Source organism: Peromyscus maniculatus, chromosome 7 (assembly GCF_049852395.1).
Source record: "Peromyscus maniculatus bairdii isolate BWxNUB_F1_BW_parent chromosome 7, HU_Pman_BW_mat_3.1, whole genome shotgun sequence".
NCBI classification, from domain to species: Eukaryota; Metazoa; Chordata; class Mammalia; order Rodentia; family Cricetidae; genus Peromyscus; species Peromyscus maniculatus.
Window position 1 is genome coordinate 49,233,295 of NC_134858.1, and position 21,447 is coordinate 49,254,741.

Consider the following 21,447-nt stretch of genomic DNA (forward strand, 5'->3'; position numbering starts at 1 on the left):
TCTAGTTCTGCCTATCACCCATTAGTGTACATATGCACCATGTCAACACAGCTCTCCCTCAAAGGGAGTGGGTTTATTTGGAGCTCTTTAGGAACACATACACAGGTTGTTGTGACTACATCCCACTGTGGAAGTGGGTCCATGGATTGCTATAGTCACAGAACCAGAAAGAAGCATAGAACATTTACCACACTGGTGGGGACAACAGGCAGTAGCCAGTAGGGTAAAACTGTGCTGTTTGTTTCAGATGTTATCTGATGACATTCTTAGCTTAGGGTTAGTAGAAGCTGATGATCTAAACTAAGAGTCTGAAGGTGTTTTTTTTTTTTTTTTTTTTGGTTTGTTTTTGCTTTTTTAAAAAACTAGATAGTTGAAAGGATATTAGGTCAACTAAAGAAGTGCACAGTGAATGGCAGTTACAAGGACTAAAGATAATGATAATTTGTGCATCTATAACATTTCAACTCTTGTGGAATCTTCAACATAGTGTGGCTTTTTCCTGGGAACTTCACACTAGTCTATCAGAAGATGCAGATTTCAAGAGGAATAAAATAATGATACCACTATTGTCCTTTAGTGCTAAGACACTTAATGTGTTGAGACACATAAAAAGATACACTGTAACACAGTTGACATAGGGAATAGGTGACTAATTTAATTTCTATGATAGAAGAGATTTATTCACAGAAAGAATGTTAGTTGATCTGGGACTTAAAGAATGAATTATTCAGTGGATGGCAAAAATGTAGAAGTATTCTGTGCAGAAGGAAAAGCATGAGCAGTGATGTAGAATGGTGAAACTTAGGCATGGTCCAAGAATTGTTTCAGTGAAGGTAGAATAGTGAAGGCACCGGACTCTGTCACCAGAGTGATGGCTTTGCCCTCGGTACTGGTGGGACACCTGAGGTAATCAAGTAGGACTGTAGGCTTTGCACATCTGTGCTTCTGTCCTTCAGACTGTTCTTCTGTTTATTGAGGCTGGGATGCGAGCTGAGGAAGTGAAGATAGAAAACACTGAGTCAGGGAAGAAGCTAGAAGTGATGTAGCAGGATTGAGAATAAAAACCCTGAGTTGATGTTTTCAGAAATACTCTGACCGTTTCAAAAGGAAAAGAATGGGTTAAAGGAAAGCCCTTTCCTGTGGCACGTCTGCTCGTGTGCTTTTGTCCTTGTGGTCTATAGTGTTGAGGGTCATCTGATTACAGTGTGAATGTTGAACTGAATTTATCTATCTGTTCTGTAGGTTGTAAAAACAGTTGGTTTACGTGAGGTCTGGTTTTTTGGGCTGCAGTATGTAGACAGCAAAGGATATTCTACGTGGCTAAAACTGAATAAAAAGGTAAGAAGTATATAGTAGCATTAAATTAATTTGATGTGTTTATTATCCTGTGCTGGAAAAGCGCAGGTTCTGACTAACTCCAGGGCTCCTTTTTCAGTTGTCTCTTAATCATTACTCATACCTTTTAATTCATTGAAGCACCATCAACATACCACACACACTCTGTGAACTGAGTTTGTGAGAAATAGAACTCTGAAGCGGGAGTTAGTGTGTTAAATTGAGCATGCAGCTGTAGAGTCTGCAGGATGAGCTTTGGCACCCAAAGCACTTTTCATTCTACTGTGGACTGGGCTCCCAGAACTGCAGACAGTTGCGGGAGCATGCACAGGAGCTTCTTCAGCACATGCGTTTGTCTGCAGGCTTATGTATAGCATGCCTATCTACTTTCTTCAAAAAAGAATTTGATGTAAATGTATTCATTTACAGTGAATTACAAGTTTTGTTGATTACACTTGAAATTACTATTCTAGGTGACACAGCAAGATGTTAAAAAAGAAAATCCTTTACAGTTCAAGTTTAGAGCTAAATTCTTTCCTGAAGATGTGTCTGAGGAATTGATTCAAGAAATAACACAGAGACTTTTCTTCTTGCAAGTTAAAGAAGCCATCTTAAATGATGAAATATATTGCCCACCAGAAACTGCAGTTCTCTTGGCTTCGTATGCTGTCCAAGCCAAGTATGGAGATTATAATAAAGAGGTTCACAAACCAGGATACCTGGCTAATGACAGACTCCTACCACAGCGGTGAGTAAAGCATGCCTTCATTTAATATTCTCTAAAGTTACATTCCAGAAGCATATGCTAAATTTCTTAAGACTTTTAAGTTGCCAGTTGGCTCATAGACTGTATTTTTAAAGATCACAACACAGATTTGTATGTGTTCCACTGTGTTCATGTCTGTAGGGGTGCAGCAAAAGGAGGTTATGGTTTGGTCTTGAGGGAAGGTTATGAATTATTGTTTTATAAACATTGGAACACAGCAGGTAGGTACATAATAAACACTGTGAGAATAGTAAGTGGCGAGAGCTGTTTCTTCCAGAGAATGAAGTTCTCTGCATTTTGCAAAGACTTGAAACTAGGTTTAGCGTGCAGTGTAGTCCCGCCTTTGTAACACTCAGAGAACACGGGAAACAGGACTGGAGGATGAGGTTTGGGAACTGAATCTGCTCTTTGCTAACTACAGCACCTCAGATTTGTAATCCGTAAGGATCCACCATAAACAAAAATGGTTAATCTATGGTCTAAGAGAATTCTAATCAAAGTCTTTGTGTTTATAGTATATTATAAATATATTGCTTTTGCTGCTTAGGCATTAAGCATAGAAAATATGACTACGGTTTGGTTCACAGTTAAGAACGTTGACAGAATACAGATGAACACAAAGGTTACTAGAGGAGAGGTGTGTGGCGCCGACATGTGATGCCGAGTGCGCCTTCTTTCTTTTGATGGCACAGGGTTTAGTGTGGAGTGTACAAACGGGCCTTGAGCACGTTGTGCAGCCCACATTGATTTCAGATTCAGAATTGGTGTGCCTCAGTTTCTTAAGTACTGGGATTATAGGTGTTCACCACCATGCTCAGCTTAATGTATGGTTTCTTTCTTTTTTAATAAAAAATATTATCTACACAAAATGACAATGTTAAATTTAGTCATAAAAATAGTAGCTGTCAAGAATAAGGGGATGATCAGGACTCAAGAATTCCATTTTCCTGTTTGTCCTTAATTTTCTGTTAGTAATAAGATAGCTATTTTTTTCAATCCAGGTTATGGTTTGTTTGAAACATTTGAGTTCTTGTAAACTGTATAATGCCCATCTTAAAGCATGAATTATTTAAAGTAATTTAAGCAATCTAATACTTTGTTTTAGCTTTCCCTAGTAACATGTTCTATGACTTCAGTATTCATCCAGGATACCGGACACAGCCCATCACCTTGTTCTATTCCGTGTTTATATCCTCAATTGTTTTCAGTTCTATGCAGCTTTAGCATGTGCATTAATTTGTGTGACAGGTATCTAGTCAGGTTATGAAAGGACTCTCTAGACAGGAAGGAACTTGATCTTTGGATCACAGAGTCATTAACTACATTCTTTTTCCTTCCAGTGTTTTGGAACAACACAAACTGACCAAAGAGCAGTGGGAGGAGCGGATCCAGAACTGGCACGAAGAGCACAGAGGGATGCTGAGGTACTGGGCCTGTTCTCTGCAGTTCTCTCCACATGAGAGCACTCTCTCACCTCAGTTTGGATCTTCAGCTGATGGTGCTGCCGCACCTGATGACCGGAGTGGATTCCCCAGAGCCCACATGGCGGGAGAGAACCAGCTGCTGAGGGTTGTGGGGTGGATTGGGTGGTTTATTTCTTTGTTTCTTCGTCCATCCTTCCTTCCCTCCCTCCTTCCCTTCCTCTTCGTCCTGTCTTTTTAAATCAAAAGTGTTATCTAAATTTAGTCACAAATAGTAGATATGGAGAATAGATAATCAGGACTCAAGAATTCTTTTTTCCTTAATTTTTTGTTAATAATGAGATAGCTGTTTTTTCAATCCAGAGTATGATTCATTTGAAACATTTGGGTTCTTGTAAATTATATAATACCCATTTTAAAGTATAAATTATTTAAAGTAATTTAAGCTATCTAAAATGGTTTTAGCCTTCCCTAGTAACTTCTGTGCCTTTAGTATTCAGCCAGGATACTGACTCTGACACAGCCTGCAGACACGCTATGGGTCACGGGCCCCTATGCGCACACACACACACACACACACACACACACACACACACACACACACACACACTTTCGCTCACACACGCACCAAGTAAATAAATAAATGTTAAGGTTTGTGATGGTACCAGACCAGGTTATATGTCCCATCTTTTGATGTGGATAAATAAGTATAAAGCATTAAATGTTAGCTCCATGTAGTTTTGTGGTTTTAGTTTGATGTGTAGTTGTGTCTATTTAAAATGTATTACATTCAGCTGTATTTTAATAGGGAGGATTCGATGATGGAGTACCTGAAGATTGCTCAAGATCTAGAAATGTATGGTGTCAACTATTTTGAAATCAAGAATAAGAAGGGCACTGAATTGTGGCTGGGTGTTGATGCTTTGGGTCTGAATATTTATGAACATGACGACAAGTAAGTGAACAGCTGTCTAGTGAGCTGGTTGTTCTGTGATCTCAGTGGCTTTCACATTAGCTCTGCCTGGAAAAGTAGTCTTGATTGTCCTTGCTTTCTGTTCTTACCGTGAAGGGTTAGTTAGTTCCATAGTGAGTTTTAGCTATCAGTTCTATATTTCCTAGTACCTTTTAGTTTGGGAGTTCCTTCTGAGTCTGTTTATTAACTCAGGGTTCACCTGTGTTTGCAGTATGCTGTCTTTGTCTCTTGCGAGGGAAAGCTAGTAACAAGACTAGTAGCTTGAAATAAGTTAACATACAGAATAAGTCAAGAGCAAATAAATCAATAGATGTGTTTAAACATTTTATAGGAATTGTTTTGCATATTTTTAAATACCAGTTCAATAGATTATATTATTCATTTTTAATCTCTATTATTCATAATGGCTAGTGTAATACTATTTTGAATTTGATCAACTTAATTTTTTATATACATACACAATTCATGTATATGATACATGGTGACTTTACAATATTAATATACATATTAATACTATAATGTATATATTAAAGTATTATTAGTTATGGGTGTATATACAATATTGATGTATATTAATACTGTATATATGTATACTATAAATGGATGATACAAATATATAATACAGTGTGACTATATCAGGCTCATAGTCCTTTTCGAGTATAAAAATTAAGGGCTGGAGAGATGGCTCAGCATTTGAGAATATATGCTACTCTTAAAGAGGATGCGAACTTGATTCCTAACACCCATGTCTCAAAGCTCACAACTTTCTCTAACTCCAGCTCTAGGAGGAATGGATTCATTTGGCCATCTGCAGTCATGTGCACAGATACACACATAGCTAATAATAATAAAATCTTTTTTTTTTTTTTTTTGGTTTTTCGAGACAGGGTTTCTCTGTGTAGCTTTGCGCCTTTCCTGGAACTCACTTTGGAGATCAGGCTGGCCTCGAACTCACAGAGATCCGTCTGCCTCTGCCTCCCGAGTGCTGGGATTAAAGGCGTGCGCCACCACCGCCCGGCCTTAAAATCTTTTTTAAGTGAATAAGTCTATGCTAGTATTCCCTCCCATTCCAGGTGTTCTGCAGTCTCCTATTAAAGCAGGTTGGGCTGATTTATCTCATTGGCCATTAGAGGGCAGAATAACATGCATAATGATTATGAGTGTTTTATGTAAATAAGTAGCTATGTTATACTACTTATTAGGGATTAAAAGTAGCATAAATAGGTAGAAAATCTTGTTTGCTTATCAGGAACCTGACTAAAATGGCATGTATATGTGTCATAGTCATTTTAGTTGTCATGAGGACAACTGTCATGATTCCATTCTGATTCTCAGTATGTTTATGGGTAAGGTGGCAAAATGGGGGTGACAATTGCTAGCCACAGTGGCTCACATTCTGAAATCCTAGTACTTGGGTGTTAAGGCACGAGGAATGTAAGTTCTAGACCTGCCTGGTCTACATAATGAGAGCCTTGGCAGAAACGGCAGACGAACGGGGACACGGCGGAGGAGTAGAGGTGAGGTGGGAGTCTTCTCTCCGTTTGTCAGAACCGTTTTGTTCACGTCATGAAAGTAACCTTCAAGTTTCACTGACAGTTGTGAAGAGGAAGTCTTCAGTACTCAGTGCTTTGTGTCTGTATTCCACAGGAGAATTTATAGTTACTTTCCCCTACCGAACTGGTACTTGTAGCTTAAGACTCAACATAATAAAAGCTAAGCAGGAGAAATTCCAGCCCGAAGAGACTCAGTCCAATACTCTGTTTACCAGGTAGATTTTCCTGGGTAATTTGAAGACAATGGCACATCTATGAAAACCTTGAATGGTTATTGTTTTATGTGATTTAATTAAATTTTCCTTTCAAAGTTAGCATCAACTGTATAGTGTGAGTAAGATAATATGTTTTGAGAGTCTGGGGCTCTTAAGCCTAGTCATTCATGTAACCTGTTCCAGAGGGATCTGTATTTTCCCACTGTTTCCTACCTGAAATGTAAAGCAATATTCTTATATATATATTTTTTTTAAGGTTAACGCCTAAAATTGGTTTTCCCTGGAGTGAAATCCGAAATATTTCATTTAATGACAAAAAATTTGTTATAAAGCCAATTGACAAAAAGGCACCTGTAAGTATTTTTTTGTTTATTAACTTAACATTTTCTGCTACTTTCTGTGAAGTCACTTAGAGAAGGGCACTCATTGCCCTGAGTTGTTTCTGAGGGATAGTCTTTTCCCATAGTTAAATTTTTCTCAGTGATGAAATGCTATTAAAAATACAAAATTTCCCATTTTTCTTAATAAGACATAAAAAAATTTTACTGTGATTTAATTGTGATTGGTAATGGTATTGAAAGGTTATTAACAATCATTCCTAAGAATTAATTTAAACAGCATTTATTGGTTGCAAGAATGTAGTAGAGGTAACCTTTTTTAAATTAACTCTGTATTCTTATACTCTGAACTGTTTTTAATATTTGTGACTTATGTATTTCTATTTTGATTTTTAATAATTAGTGTCACATATACTTTAGTATTCTATCTTTGTTATCTAAAAGATAAATCTAGATTAAAACGTAGCCGTGGAGAAAGACCAGTTTTGACAGTAATGGGAAAACACACCCTTCTCTGTGTTTGTGACTTTTAGTTCATTATAGAAACGGGTGAGGGATGAAGGAATAAGGAACCGGTTATGTAGATGTGTATGAGATCTGAGTCCCTAAGCTTTATGCACAGTGAGAGTTCTACTTCATGTTGAAATTGAGCAGTTGTGAAAGACACTATCATTCAGAAAGATTTTTAAAATGAGAATATCTTCTATTCAGGATTTTGTTTTCTATGCTCCTCGTCTGAGAATCAATAAGCGGATTTTGGCCTTATGCATGGGAAACCATGAACTGTACATGAGAAGGAGAAAGCCTGATACTATTGAAGTACAACAGATGAAGGCTCAGGCCCGGGAGGAAAAGCACCAGAAGCAGTTGGAAAGGTACACATGGGTACCTATTCGTTTTGAATTGCTTGGGACAGGCTATCTAAAAGTTTCATTGGTATACTTTAATTTCAGACTTTGTGTACAGTTTTGGTGATGGACCTGAAAGGTATCTAAAATAATTTTACCTGTTAGACTAGAGACTATAGTTTTAGTATATTTATGTCATCAAAATAGAACTAGATTGAAATGAGTGTTTAGAAACTCAAACTCTTAAACTAAAACACATACATATATAATGTAAATAATCCCAAGAAGCTTCCTGGGGGAAATGTGATTTGGTTAGGGTGTGGGAAAGACACATGCAGAAGAGGAAGCTAGTATAAACAAATGTGTAGAGATAAGAATATTCAGGGTTTGCCTAGGGACCAGTAAATGGACCAGGTTTATCCTTTTGAGCAATATGCAAAGGTGATTGTCTCCCAGTTTTATGTGGGAGATAAGAAAGGCCTAGCAACCCTAGGTGTCAGCATGTGAGGTGAAGAGCTGAATGCTGTTGTAGTTTGGTATGGTCTGTAGAGGTAGGATGTGAGAAATGCATCTCAGCGATACTGTAGAATCAATCACAAAACTGTTTTCACATAGTCAAGTTAACTGTCTCTCCTGTATACTTACTCCATTTTAAAATAATGTTGTTCCCAGCTTGCTTATTGCCATGTTCCTTCCGACCTTTTTTTCCCGTCTCCATATCTTCTTTACTTTCACCCCTGTAGAAGAGCGGATGAGACACCAATAGGGAAAAGCTAAATGAAGCCAACAACACCCTTTCCTAGAAGTGACATTTATGTCAGAGTGTGACCCAAAAGGTTTGAGCATTTGGGATAGGTTACAGCCTGCAGGTCTTAAGACTTAGTTTGTACTGAGTCCTCAATAATTAAGGATCTCAGGGCCTGCCAGGAAGAAAGGTAGCTTTCTTGAGGACCTATGGTAGTGCTGTGCATGACTGTACAGAGACTGTGGAGCGATGCAATAGCCTAACACATACCCTGGGGTTGTAGACAGTGTGCTGTGGTTATTTGAAAACTAGTACTGCTTCTATGAACAGCCTGAGGGGACAGCAGCCTTTTTAAGTTAAAGGTGGGTCTTAGGTCCTTCTATTGTCCAAGGAACCTGGTATATGCCAACTTGCCCTTAAGCCTCTTCATTTAGGTTTCTAGAGGTGGTGAAATTCCCAGCCTCTGAAGTCTCTGCCTGAATATACTTTATAGGTGTTGGCTCTTTATTCTGGGTGTTGAGGAAGTACATCATAGAGAACTTAGAACCAGAGTTGAACAGCCCTCACCTTATTTATTTACTTATTTTTCCTTTCAAATAATTTTTTTTAAGATTAGATTTTTTTTTTATGTGTATTGACTGTTTTGTCTGCACATATGTATGTGCACCACATATGTGCCTTGTTCCTGCAGAGGTCATTAGAGGGTGTCATATCCCCTGGAATAGGAGTTACAGATGGTTGTGGCCTACCATGTGGATGCTGGGAATTGAACTTGGGTCCTCTGTAAGAACAAGTGCTCTTAACCCCTGGGCCAACTCTCTAGCCCCAGATCTTTGGTTCTTAAGTGGGCTAAATACATTAATCAGCAGGACGTTTAGTGACCCTTCAACTTCTGTATCCGTGTTGGTGGATCAGAAAGTTACCACCAGAAACTCCTGCCAACTTGTGGCAGTTCTCCGTCAGAGTTCCATGTTTCTTTGGGAACAGATGGATACCCAAGATCTGCGGGAATTTCCAAATTCAGGCTTTCATAGTAAGAAAAAATACTTTGGTCGTACAGTTTTGTAATATGCCTGAAATTCAGAATTGACACTAAGTGGCTGTTGGTACCGTTTTGTGACTATTAAGGAAATGTTAGAGATGGAATCATTTCAGTAAAACAATGCTGTCGTTGAAGGTAGTGCTTTGAATATTAAGCATATGAGGCAACAGTTTAGTGCTGTCATCTTTTGGTTTTGGTCAAACATGGAGTTTGACCAAGGGCAGGCTCTTGCTAGATGTCTGATGGCAGGTTTTGACTGTATTGGTTCCCCAACTCCTCTCCCCACAGTGATGTTATCAGGACTGTGACCAACACAGCTAAATCTCCATGGCATTGTTTTCCTTTTACCACATTAAATACCTTCTGCTGTCCTGATGGAATTGTGACAGGTGGTAACTACTTGTCATCTTACAGTATGCATGAATGGCTAGTACCCAGAAATTGTTTGTATTAAGTTATTTTTAATGATTAAAAATCATTGACCTCTGCTGGGCGGTGGTGGCGCACGCCTTTAATCCCAGCACTCGGGAGGCAGAGGCAGGCGGATCTCTGTGAGTTCGAGGCCAGCCTGGGCTGCCAAGTGAGTTCCAGGAAAGGCGCAAAGCTAAACAGAGAAACCCTGTCTCGAAAAACAAAAACAAAAAAAATCATTGACCTCCCAAGCTATTTGTAGTTGAAGGTACTTAAGTGTTCTCTTTAAACCTTTGTTATTTCCCGGTGGAGGGCTCCTGTTAACTCAAAGAATGAATTCCCTTGGGTTGTGGTGATGGGTACAGCAAGCCTTAAAATGTTACATATAATCTGTTCTGTATGCAGATGCTAGATCTCCTGAGTTTTTTCCCACCTGAGTTGGCCTTGAGACCATGCTTTGTACACTTGTTTTAAGTTTTAAAATTTTGTGTGTGTGTGTGTGTGTGTGTGTGTTAATGTGTGTATGTACACACATGCATAAATGTGTGGAGGTCAGAAGTTGAGAGCAGCTGGGGAAGACCCTTGAAGGACAAGGTCTGTCAGCAAGCTCCAGGGACCCACCTTCTTCTGCCGTCCCCAGCTGTGGGGTGCTAACACGTGCTGCCATGTAGGGCCAGTGAGTATGGAGTGCGGCATAGTGCTAGATACTGAACTGTAGGCAGTGAAGAGATTGAAAATTTTAAATGGTTAGCTTGCACTTTTTTATTTGATTTGGGATTAGTATAAATACGTATTAATTTGTTTCTACCTTCTTATTTGTAACATGTAACTTGTAATTTCTTTAAGGGCACAATTAGAGAATGAAAAGAAGAAAAGAGAAATAGCAGAAAAGGAAAAGGAAAGAATAGAGCGTGAGAAGGAAGAGCTAATGGAGCGTCTAAGGCAAATTGAAGAACAGACAATGAAAGCCCAAAAAGGTAAGCGTTATTTTGAACAGTCATTTCAAGATTATGACTGTGATGTTAGATAGCAGTATTTCTGTAATGATACAAAGTGTTATTTATGTCATATAAGATAGTTGTATTTAATTCACAGATTAGTGTTCAGTGGAATCACATCAAAGTCTGTTTAAGACACAGTCAGTTCTGTTGTACTCTTGTTCACATTCATTTTATATTCTTTTTTATCATTTTAAATATCATTTACATATCATTCATATGTAAGTTCATAGTTTTTCCTTTTCGGGATTCCATAACTAAAAACATGCATTTACTGTCTTCTGGCATCTACGCCAGTGCATCAGTAGAGTGCTTTGGGACATTGAAGTACTTGAAACATTTTTCAGTCTCCCTGTATAAACTAAGCTCCTACAAAATACGGGATTTCAGTGTATTACAGAGCACTAAAGGTTAGAGGTGGGTTCAGTACAACACTTGATTAGTTAGTAGTGTGTTACAGAGCACTAAAGGTTCAGCACTAAAGGTGTGTGGTTCAGTAGAACACACCTAATTGCCTATTATGTATAAGGCTTGATATTCAGCTCCAGACACACACAAGCTGGGCGGTGGTGGCGCACGCCTTTAATCCCAGCACTCAGGAGGCAGAGGCAGGCGGATCTCGGTGAGGTCGCTGCCAGCCTGGTCTACAGAGTGAGATCCAGGACAGGCACCAAAACTACACAGAGAAACCCTGTCTTGAAAAAACAAACAAAAAATGCACACTCTTTCACAGACATGTTATGCTGCTTGTTTGCTTTTGACATGTTTAGATGAAGTTCCTATTCAGCATATAGTCAGAGTGCTGAAGTACATAGAAAGGACACAGTGTTACAGTGAATAACTTCAGGATACACTACTTTGACAAAGCAGTAGAAACAGAAGAAAAAAGGTTAATTGAGCAAATTAAATTGTTCTTCCCAAGCCGCAGAATTTTAGCATGTCGTATGAACTTACTCTGTTTATAATACCTTTCCCTAACAATTAGTAGAACTCGACATTCATTTTTATTGGGAATGGCAGTGTTATTTAAGGCTTAGTTTGATTCTGTGTGTCATGTTTCCATGTGGAGATGTTTTTCAGAAACAGAACCATTTTTCAGTGGGTGTCCAGAGGAGGTGGTCACACAAGTGACCATCTACAGTTATTCTAATTCCAGGAGTATTGGGAATATTTTTTATAAAGACTGTTGTGGCTTTTGAGTGTGTGTGGAGGGGGTGGGGGCTATGTTTTTACTCAAATTTGTAAGTCAGGTTGGCCTCAAAGTTTGATACTCCTGGCTCCCTCCTCTTAAATACTAGGCTAACTGACCTGTGCCACCTCACCAGATGAGTGCTTTGGGCTGGACACAGCCCGTTCAGGGAAGCACTCGCTGTGCAGGCGTGAGGAGCTCATTGTGGTCACCGAACTGACATAGAAGGTTGGCCATGAAGCTGAGGTTGGCAGTTCCCAGGGGTTGACTAGTCAGGCAGCCTTACCAAGTCAGTAAGACCCATGTTGTGAGAGACTGTGTCTCCCAAAGGGAGGAGGGCACAGCTTCTAGTTGACTGACTGCTGCCCTCCGTGTGTATCCATACCACAGACTAAATAAACACAGATTTTAAAACGAGTTTTATTCTAACTCAAGTCGCTGAATCTCGCTTCATACCTAGAATTAACTTTCTTCAATGCTGAAAGGTTGTAAGGAGTCTGTCTATAGACCACAAAGTGGAGATAGGATCTGATTCTTGAATTCCAAATTTGATGCTGTGTATTCTGCTTTGGATACATTTTAATCTTCTGGGAGTACAGATATACAACCTACATGGCAGTAAAACTGTGTGGGTGAAAGAAATACTTGTATAAAACATTGATAGAGTATATGATGTGTGTGTGCTAAAGACCACATGACTAGTATAAGTTGTACCTTCAAGAATGCTGGAAAGAAACTTGGATTAAGGGGCGTAGGGCACATTGATGGGATGCTTGCTTACATGTGTGAGGCTCTCAGTTTGGTTCTTAGTACCACACACATGCCCTCCTGCATTATATTGAAGGAGAGTTAAAGAATGAAAATTTGATAGTAAAGGAAATATTCACTCATAGTACTTTTAAATTTATATAACTTTGAGAGAATAACTACTAAATCTTTTAATCTTGTTTATTTAGGATGTATATTAAAAGTATTAATGGTTTACATACAAAACTACTCAAAGAAGCACTGAAGAGTATAAGGGAGATAGAACATAAAGAATGTAGCGCACCTTTATCAAGACAGTTGCAAATCAGTCATCTTAAGGCAAAGGAAATCCATTGTTTGTTGTTGTTTTAAATAAAGCTTTCCCAGGTGGTCCTCAAACCTACATGATTGTCTTGTAATTTGTACTAAATTCTCATTCAAGTGAAGTAAATGACCATATGTCATGATATTTAGATTAATTATATTTCATTGTCATTGTTTTAATTTTTATTGAAGCTGTAATTTCAAATGACTTGTTAAATAGAACAAAGAGCAATTGTCCTAGGACATATTGAAGATATATTGGGTATACCTGAAAGGTACTGTCACCAATCTGATGTTCATTTACTGTTCTGAGAAATAAAGTGAGTTCAGCTTCTGTAAGACAAGCTGTAGGAAGGAGTTGTGGTCCAGTGGTTTCATTAATTCTGGGCACGTAATAAGCACTGGTGCACGAAACTGGATATATGCAGTCCCAGCTTTGATGCAGCATACACTTTATTGATGGAAGATGGAGCAGTAACCTGAACAGAATCATTTTATGTAGTTTGAACTGCTGTGGAGGGGCAGTCAGCATGATAATGTGGTGAATATTAGATAGTACTGTTTACAATTTTAATTTTGTTATCAAGTTAGAATATGACCATGAGTGAGTCATTTTAGCATCCTTGTTTTCTTAGGTTTCTAAATTCTGAAGTGGAAATAATCCTTAACTTAGCATTCCAAGATTGTTTTTAGTTAGTTTTGTTTTCTGAAAACCTTAAAGACTATCTCAGTGAAGTGTGCTGATAGAGGTCAGTATACACCTGTTAGGAGTAAGCCTCAGTCGTTTGTTCCAGGAAGCTATATTTCTAAAATCACGTAAACTGTACAGTCTTATTCTTGTAGCTTGCCTGAACAAAATAATGAGCATTGTGGCATTCTTTATTACTTCAGTCATTTGTCATTTCCTATGTAAATTTTGTCACTGATTTTTGAAGTCTTAGATTTAGTTTTATCTTTTTTACCCTGGTAGCTTTTTTGAGATACAACTGATATCCTAAAAATGTTTAATATGTTCAGAGTGATGTGCAGCTACTACCCCAATCAATTTTTGAAATCTATCCTCTCTAAGAAGAAATCCCATACCCATTAAGGAGTCAGCCAAGTTCTCCCAGTAACCCCTCCCAGCCATGGACAACTAACTGTTAATCCATTCACCGTGTCTACAGATTTGCCTTTTCTGTACATGTGACTAGTTTCTCTTACTTAGCCTGCTATTTTCAAAGTGCGTTTGTATTGAAACATAACATGATCATTTCATTCTTTTTAAATTGCTGAATGATATTTTATATTTTATTTTTTTATTCATCAGTCCTTAGGCACTTGCATTGTTTCTATTTCACTGTGTTGTGTATAACTTATGAATGTACATGTACAGATGTATTTTAATGTTTTCATGTTTATGTTTTCCTGTAGTTGGCCATATTGACTTACATTTTTGAGGAACTGCCTAATTGGTTTGAAAGTGGCTTTATGTTCCTACAGCAATGTGTGAATTCTTGGCATCTTCTCCAGGATGTGTAAATGCTTATATTTAGGATTATCATTTTCCTAAATGATTACAGTGCTGTTAGGGGTTTGACTTAGACATCTCAGTGCCTAATGATGCTGAACATCTTTCCATGTGCTTATTGGGCATTTCTTTATTTTGGGGGGGAAATGTTCAAAATTTTTTCCCCACTGGGCAATGGGATTTCTTGTTGTTCTAAGGGTTCATATATGTCTGGGATAAAAATCTTTGTCAAGTACATGATTAGCAAATATTTTCTCCCAAGGAGATGGTAGCCTAGATGATAACAAGGGCTTGTCTGTGTTAGCATCAAGTGCTGTCATTTGACAAGAGTGTGATTTCTCTCCCTGCTTTTGCAGGTAATGTACGTGTGTGTACATTTGGGGAATTGGCAAGTATTCCAAAGTAAAAGAGCATGCAGATTTGATGAGGCTTTTCTCCTTGTTGACCTGTTTTCAGGCCCTGGCCTCCTAGTGCTTTTCCAGTCTCACGCTCTGCACCCCCATCTTCGGCCTCCCGGCCCAGTAGAGGACTAGTCCAGGCCGCTATGTGTGGTCTGCCCTTGTCCACTCTCGGGGAAGCAGATACCTTTTTGTTTACAGAGTAAATACGCAGCACATGTGCAAATAGGTTCTCATTTGTCACACAAAAGGCACATGTGACATATATCCTAGGGTGTTTTGTTTAAGAGGAGGTCTTGCTTACTTATCCCAGACTGGCCTTGAACTCCTGGAGTGAACTGATGGTTCTGCTTCAGTCTTCCAAAGTACCCAGGACTGCAGCTGCACACTACTGTATCCGGCCAAAAAAATTTGTGCCTTACTGTTTACAATTACTGTGTTCAAAAAATTATACTGTTCATTGAAATCTTCACTTTTTATGATGACATATAATAACTTTGTCACTGCTTAGGTGTACTATTTTTTTTTAGCCAATAATGCATAACTGTAGTGTTCTGTGATTTCTAAAAACTGATTATTGAACTGTTACTTTTTTTCTTCCAAGATAATGTGTTTTCTCCAGAAAATCAATAATGTAGTTGATTGCCTTACAAAACAGAAAGAAAAAAATTTAATGTTTTGGGCTATATTGTATTGTCTATTAAGACATGTAGTGTTTTTTTTTTGTTTGTTTGTTTGTTGTTACTACAACGTTAATAGTAGGTTCTCTGGTTTTTGGGTTGAGAAATCATTTTACTTGCAAAATCATATAATGCTGGGCTTCAAATATGAGTGAGAAAGAGAAGCTTCCTTAAATTTTATTGATTTGAATTTACATCACCTTTGCCTATCACCTCTCTATTAAATATTATGACCAAACACACCCCTCTGACATGAGTGGGGACATAAACAGTTTGCCTTCTGTGACTTGGAACCTTTGTCTTGAAAGAGTTGATATTTTAAATAAGCTGTGTCACATACTTTACAAACTTCATGCTACACCCCCAAGATGGAAAGTTCTAGATTTTTTTTTATGAACCAGATGGGGGAAAGTATGTGGAATGTATCGTTCTTATCAAATCCTTTACCAGTCTTGACTCACTTATGGCCTAATTCAGTAAATATTTTAGGCATTTACACAGTCTCAATTACGCGATTTGGCTATTGTGTGAAAGCAGTAATGTAACTTCTGAGTGAGCATGGTGGTGATGTCTCCATAAAGTGTTAATAAAATAGCATTGGGTTTGGTTCATGGGCCAATGTTCATTAACCCGTAAAATTCCAATGCACTAGTGAAAGCTGAGCATTTCCACTTAAGGTCATATGACTACCAAATCTTTCTTTGTAGGTAAGACTAGAACAATGTTCATTCTAACATTTTAAAACATAGATTTTTTTGTTTTTGTTTTTTGTTTTGTTTTTCAAGACAAGGTTTGTTTGTGTAACTTTGGAGCCTGTCCTGGAATCACTCTGTAGACCAGGCTGGGCTCAAACTCACAGAGACCCACCTGTCTCTGCCTCCTGGGTGCTGAGATTAAAGGCGTGTGCCACCACCTCCCTGTAAAAGATTGATTCTTGTATAATCTTTTTTAATATCCTTAAAAAAAAATGTATCACAAAAAGCTATTGAGTCTACCTGTGGGGCGTTTTTGTTTTTAAGTTGATACTACAGAAAGCTGATAGAAAATAACATTAGGGAGTCTTTATGTCAAAATTTAATTTGTAATCCAAACTTAAGAGTTTTGTTACATTTTTTTTCCTATGGCAAACAAAAATTTGGCATACTACCAAACTACCAATTTTGAAGTATATGGTTTTACTCCCTCTCTCTCTCTCTCCCTCTCTCCCTCTCTCTCTCTTCTTCCCTCCCCTAAAGTAATTCATAAGTCACATAAGAGCTTTTATGTCAAATTGCTTTTTAAACTTAATATCTACAGTTAGCCTCTCAAGATTGCTAATGACTTATTAAAAAAATAAAGATTTCAATATCCCTAAATCCAAAATGTTTTGAACTTAAATCATAATGTCACGAGTGACAGCAACTGCACACTTGACTTCATGCGGCAGGTCTCAGTCAGCCTAGGTACACTGAAGGTACTGCAGGGGTTACCTTGAGGTCCTGCACGTGAGATGCATCGGAAACAAGGGATTTCATGTTAGATTGAGTCTTAGCGCTACATTCTTTCACTGTGTACACTGAACATTGAAAATCCCCACAAACAATCCAAAACTTTGGATCCTCATGCATTTCTGATAAGGGTTACCCTACCCAGCTTAGTTTTTGTAAGACTTACTGTTCTGTCCTGATGCTAAGGGTTGAACCTAAGGCATCTTGTGTGCTCGACAAGACTTGTACTGCTGAGCTGTATGGCCCTAGCCCTGTAGGTCTTCAAATGCATTTATTTAGACATCTCTAAATATGGTACTGACTGAGATAAGGTGTCAGTCTTTACTTTTGGGCAGCACTAAGGTTTGCCACTTGGGCCTTGTCCATCTAGGCAGGTGCCTCCTGCTGAGTTATTCACCCAGGCCCCAGCGTTTCAATTCCCAGATCAAAACTTACAATTACAGATACTTAAAAAATTCAGTATGTGAGCCGGGCGGTGGTGGCGCACGCCTTTAATCCCAGCACTCGGGAGGCAGAGGCAGGCGGATCTTTGTGAGTTCGAGGCCAGCCTGGGCTACCAAGTGAGTCCCAGGAAAGGCGCAAAGCTACACAGAGAAACCCTGTCTCGAAAAAACAAAAAAAAAAAAAAAAAAAAAAAAAAATTGAGTATGTGCTTCTAAACAGCTTGAACTGTAAGGGACTTTCAGTGTCCTTGAAGCTTTGAAATACGTATTTTGTAATTTTTACTACTCTATAAGGTTAAAATTGAAGTGTTTATGTATTTAGACACATGCTGATCTTTAGAAACTACAGATTTTGGCATCTTGCTGTAATGAGGATGATTGAAATTAACCCATGTCTGTGGGCTGGGTGAAACCTTTGACAGAACTAGAAGAACAGACTCGGAAAGCTCTGGAACTGGAGCAGGAGCGCCAACGAGCAAAAGAGGAGGCAGAGCGGCTAGATAAGGAGCGGCGGGCTGCGGAGGAGGCCAAGTCCGCCATAGCCAAGCAAGCTGCTGACCAGATGAAGAACCAGGAGCAGCTGGTAAGGCCCTGTGTGTTCTCAGAAAAGTAAAACTTTACTAAATATGTGGCGTGACAACCACCCAAGTGTATGACACCTTCTAAAAAGCAGGCTGAAGGGATAGTAACAAATGACAGAAACTGAACATTTTTCTGCCTGAAGAAATTAAAAACCAAACGTAAAGCCAAACAAGATAGTAGGTCCATGTGTTTTTTTTTTATCATGTATTTCCTTTTTTAAAATTAAAAATAATTTTCTTTCACATATGGCTATGCTTCCTTTTAAGTGGAGCTAGTGGCCAACAAAGGATTTTTATTCACTCAGACCACTGGTTCTCAACCTTTTTAATGCTGTGACCCTTTAATAGTTCCTCAGGTTGTGGTGACCTACAACCATAAAATTATTTTTGTTGCTATAACTATGATTTTGCTGGTGTTATGAATCATAATGTAATATGTATGTTTTCTGGTGGTCTTAGGTGACCCCTGTGAAAGGGTCGTTGAACCCTCCAAAAGGGATCATGACTCAGAGGTTGAGAAACACTGACCTTAGCTTTGGCCTGGCTCACAGGAGGACAGACATGTGGCATCTTGTGCTTAGATGAATTTGACATAGTGTGTTTGGTTTCTGGGCGACATCTATAAGCTACAATTGGTTGGAGTTTTTTATTTAATGTACTTCCAAATAATGAGAGTATGTGTGACACAGAGGTGATTCTAAATATACTTATTAATTCAAGTGTTTATTTACTGCATGTCTTTGAATCTTGCTTGTGTGTAGACAAAGTCTTGCTACTAACCCAGGCTGGCTTTGAACTCTTCACCATCTACTCCCACTTCCTAAGTACCAAGAGAGCATGGATTCCAGGTGTGGGATGCCACACCTGTCCTTTTTGAGCCTCTCAATTTTTTTTCTCTTTGAAAATAGGATTGATGAGGAATCAGATGAGGCTGATGACCAAGTGCCTTTCCAGTTACAGAACACTGTGTAATTTTATTTAATTGTAAACTTCTAAAGCAAGCTCTTACACATTGTAAGCTCTTCCTACCAAAACATAAGTAACTGCTCGTCTGTAGAAACAAAACTTTGCTCTGTATTATCTCATTGTCTCAAGTACCTATTCAAACCAACTAGTTAAGATCATCAGGAAATACTGCCTTTTTAAAAATGGAAGACCAAGAGAAACTTAAAACAGTCCAACCATGTACCTGAAAAAATTTTGACTGAACATGAGGGAATATTAAAAATATTATTGTCTCTAGTATTCATAATATATAAATATTTTAATTTTAGGCAGCAGAACTTGCCGAATTCACTGCCAAGATTGCACTTTTAGAGGAAGCCAAGAAGAAAAAGGAAGAGGAAGCTACCGAATGGCAACACAAAGTAATCCTTGTTTTGTTGTGTGCTAGCGTCTACTGACTTGGCTGCTCTGTTAGTGAGCCAGCAGTAGGCTTGCCTACTTCCTGCCGGTGATGTGAGATTGGTGTATGCTCAGCCCCTGGGACTGTGTAAGGGGTGACCACCTGGGGGAACCAGACAGATGTCTGAGAATGTAAGAAGCTCTTAAGTTGGGTCTTGAAATTAGTTTTAAGATTGGAAATGATTAAAGGCTGAAGTGCGTTGTTGACTGTTCCAGACAGGAAAGAATGAGTAGAGGAAGTAGGAATAGCCAACAGTCAAGTGTGACTTCAAAAAAGAAGATGCAGGTATCAGTTGGATAATAGGAAACTGAGTTATAGGGGCTTTAAACAAATGTCTACTGATGCAAATTGGTGGATGTGTGTGTATAGATAAACAGGTTCTGAAGATTGGAGAACACAACACAGTCAAGTATGATTTTGTAAAAACAAAATCAAACAAAAAAAGAACCCAAACCTTCCCATTGTGAAGTATGGATTGGGATATCAGGTGCTTTTAAGTGCCCGAAGGACGTGGTAGTGAAAATGACAAGACTGGAAGGAAGAAGTCAACAGTCTCTGGTGACTGACACAGACCTAACAACCAATTACAGGAGGTAGCTTGAATTAGGGGTTGTGGTTTTGCTATGAAGTAAGGTTGTTTTATTAGCATGCTTTAATTCTACGTGGACATTATGGCATTTTCATACATGCATATACTATAGTCTGACCATATTCCCCTAGTTACTCTGTAGTCTGCTGCCACTCCCATGATACTCTTGCTCTTCCCACTTAGCATCTCCCCTTCTGCTTTCCTGAATTAGTTTCTTTTTAATGGACCAGTGAGTTTGTTAGGGTTACAGAGCTTGAGTAAAATCTTACAGGAACATGGTCAGCTTGTCAGTGGGTACACCCCGGAGGTCAGCAACCATTAACTCCCTGCTCCTTAGGGAGGGGTGGGTCTCCTGAGCATCTTTTCCCAGCAACCTTTAACTGCTTATAAATCTTAAGGGAGCAGTGGATAGTGATGAGAATTCACAAGTGCAAAAACCAAGCTTGTAATTGGAGGAGTGATACAGAAAAGATAATGAGTTTAATTTAATAACATCAACTTTAAGTGCAGTTTTAATTTTTTTTAAGTAATTGATTTTTTTTTTTTAATTTTTTATTTTAAGTGCATTGGTGTTTTGCCTGTGTGTATGTCTGTGTGAGGATTCCCTGGAACTGGAGTTACAGACAGTTGTGAGCTGCCATGTGGGTGCTGGAGATTGAACCCAGGTCCTCTGGAAGAGCAGTCAGTGCTCTTAACCGCTAAGCCATCTCTCCAGCCCCCACGCCCACCCCCCACCCCCCCCACCCCCCCCCCGCTTTGTACAGTTATAATTTTATACCCATGAAAGGTACATGCAATATGTGAGGGTTTTTCTACAATCAAATGCACTTACCGTATAAAATGTTTTTCTTTTCCTGCTCTTAAATTTCTTTGAGGCAGTTCAATTTTTATCGGAGCTCTTTTGACACACTACATGTGTATATATGCAAAAAATATAAAATACATATAAATAATTAAAAGGGTAAAATGGTTAATCTCCCTGTTATACTGCTTTTGTCATGAGAATTTTATAGACCCTATTTAGAGAGAGATTTATGAACGTTAGAGTCATACAAACTTAAAATGTATTACAACTGCAAGTCCTGTGAACAGTTTAAAAATGCACACAAATCAACAAAAGTTAATTTAAAAATAAAATGACAGTCCTATAAAGTAGGACATTATTTTAAAACATTAGCATATATCCTCTCCTATTTCCTATGTTGATATATACAGTTATATGTTTGAAATGAAATCTTCGTTTATATAATTCCATTTTATTGAATTTTATCTCATCTAATGTTAGATTATATTTAGATTCCAAAACTTAACCAATGAGTTTGGTAGTTTGTAGGTGGTTTGCTGTGCCATGTGGAGAGCAGGAGTTTAGATCCTGATTGTTTAAATCCTAACTGTACAGGATAGTTCCTCTGCTCATCCTGATTGGCTGCAGGGACTTGTAGACTGCCC

At 38.5% G+C, this 21,447-nt stretch overlaps 1 protein-coding gene across 3 annotated transcripts in view; it reads left to right on the forward strand.

Moving 5' to 3' along the window:
- The window catches only part of Rdx (radixin), a 51,659-nt gene that overhangs the window by 23,698 nt on the left and 6,514 nt on the right, over positions 1–21,447 (forward strand). For 2 of the 3 annotated variants that reach the window (XM_076576265.1, XM_076576266.1), the window contains exons 4-12: positions 1,243–1,338; positions 1,809–2,083; positions 3,442–3,525; positions 4,331–4,477; positions 6,520–6,616; positions 7,313–7,476; positions 10,494–10,624; positions 17,846–18,006; positions 19,279–19,371. In XM_076576265.1, the coding sequence (XP_076432380.1) occupies positions 1,243–1,338; positions 1,809–2,083; positions 3,442–3,525; positions 4,331–4,477; positions 6,520–6,616; positions 7,313–7,476; positions 10,494–10,624; positions 17,846–18,006; positions 19,279–19,371 (1,248 nt within the window). Of the gene's footprint in view, positions 1–1,242; positions 1,339–1,808; positions 2,084–3,441; positions 3,526–4,330; positions 4,478–6,519; positions 6,617–7,312; positions 7,477–10,493; positions 10,625–12,790; positions 12,985–17,845; positions 18,007–19,278; positions 19,372–21,447 lie in introns of those variants that run through there. The other variant, XM_076576268.1, reaches the window with a different exon arrangement.